Raw genomic sequence first — 1,303 nt, 5'->3', positions numbered from 1 at the left:
AGTGGGAGGAACCCAGCCTTCTTGGAGTTTAGCGATTCCCGGCCGTCGGATCTGGTTTTTGATGCGTTCTCGGCCGTGCGATCTGCCTCCTCGATAACAACAACCGTCGGATCAAAAAGAGGAACTGTAGATCGAAACAGTGTCTAAATCGGGCTGCCACCGTGTGTTATTCTCAGAGCCCACCAAGGGCATTTTAGTCATTTCCCATAAGGCTATAAAAAGGAAGGAAACTCCCCTGGTTAAGACCTAGCCGCCTCCTCCCTCGCTCGTTCCTCATCCCCTCCTCCCGCAGCCGCCTCCCTCCCTCACTCCCACTCACCGCCGATCCCCAATCCAGCGACGGCGACGACGGCGGCTGCGGCGGCTCCTGCACCCGCGTTCCCCCCCTCCCCCCCTCCAACACGTCTCTGCTTCTCCCACAGAGGATGCGGAGGAGCCACCGTGGTCCGGCCTTCTCCCCGCCTGCGCCGCCGTCGCCGCCAACCATCCTCCCCATCCCGCCTCAACCATCCTCCCCGTCTCGCCGCCGTCGCCGAGATCGACGCCCAGGCGGGCAAGAAGCAACAGAAGACCACCGGAGAAGAAGGCAAAGGCGGAGGAGAAGCCGGTGGAGAAGGACGAGGTGTGCGTGGAGTAGCCCGGCGCGAGGAGGAGGACGAGATGGCTACCTTCGGGGAGCAGCAGAAGGAGTTGGGGCACGCGGCGGCGGTGGCGGCGGCCAAGAGGCGCATAGCGCAGGCGACCAAGAAGGCCAGGAACGTGGCCGCCGGCGACAAGGAGCCCGAGTTCCTCGGCCAGCGCCCATCCCTGCCGACGAGGCCCGCGCCAAGTGGCCGCAGCGCTACCAGCGTGGCTCGCCCAAGAGGTACGCCCCGGACCCATCACCCATCCGCCCCGCCCTGGCCCTTCTCCTTCCCGCTTGTCGAGGCCCGCGTCAAGTGGCCGCAGCCTTTCTCTCTCTCACACAACTGCTCCTTCCATCTCCCGTGCCGCGACCGCGATGTGGGAGCAAGGACGAGCCTGTGAGCCGCCGGGGGACGGCGCCCCTTTTCTTCCTTCTCCTCCCTGCCTTCTCTCTCTCACATCTCTCTCTCCCCCGTGTGGATAGCAGCCATGGACGCCCTCGCCTCTGCACCCGCGCCTGATGAACTCCTCTGACCGAGCCTCCACCTTTTTTATTTTACTATATAGCCTGACCAGTTCTTAGTGCTAATTGTCTCATCCTTTCTTATTTTGGCAAACAATCATACGGATTTTGGCGGTTCTCTCCCTCTGGCTGTGCTAGACCTCAATGAAACCTTCT

At 62.4% G+C, this 1,303-nt stretch overlaps 1 protein-coding gene across 1 annotated transcript in view; it reads left to right on the top strand.

Moving 5' to 3' along the window:
* Nucleotides 1–262: 262 nt before the first annotated feature.
* Nucleotides 263–1,303, top strand: part of LOC119291615 (serine/arginine repetitive matrix protein 3-like) — a 3,047-nt gene continuing 2,006 nt past the window's right edge. Inside the window, exon 1 of the mRNA XM_037570404.1 lies at nt 263–865. Coding sequence (XP_037426301.1) covers nt 426–865 — 440 coding nt within the window. The 5' untranslated portion in view covers nt 263–425. The remainder of the gene's footprint in view (nt 866–1,303) is intronic.

The sequence above is a fragment of the Triticum dicoccoides genome, chromosome 4B (genome assembly GCF_002162155.2).
Source record: "Triticum dicoccoides isolate Atlit2015 ecotype Zavitan chromosome 4B, WEW_v2.0, whole genome shotgun sequence".
Classification (NCBI taxonomy): Eukaryota; Viridiplantae; Streptophyta; class Magnoliopsida; order Poales; family Poaceae; genus Triticum; species Triticum dicoccoides.
This window is presented reverse-complemented; position numbering and strand designations above follow the sequence as displayed.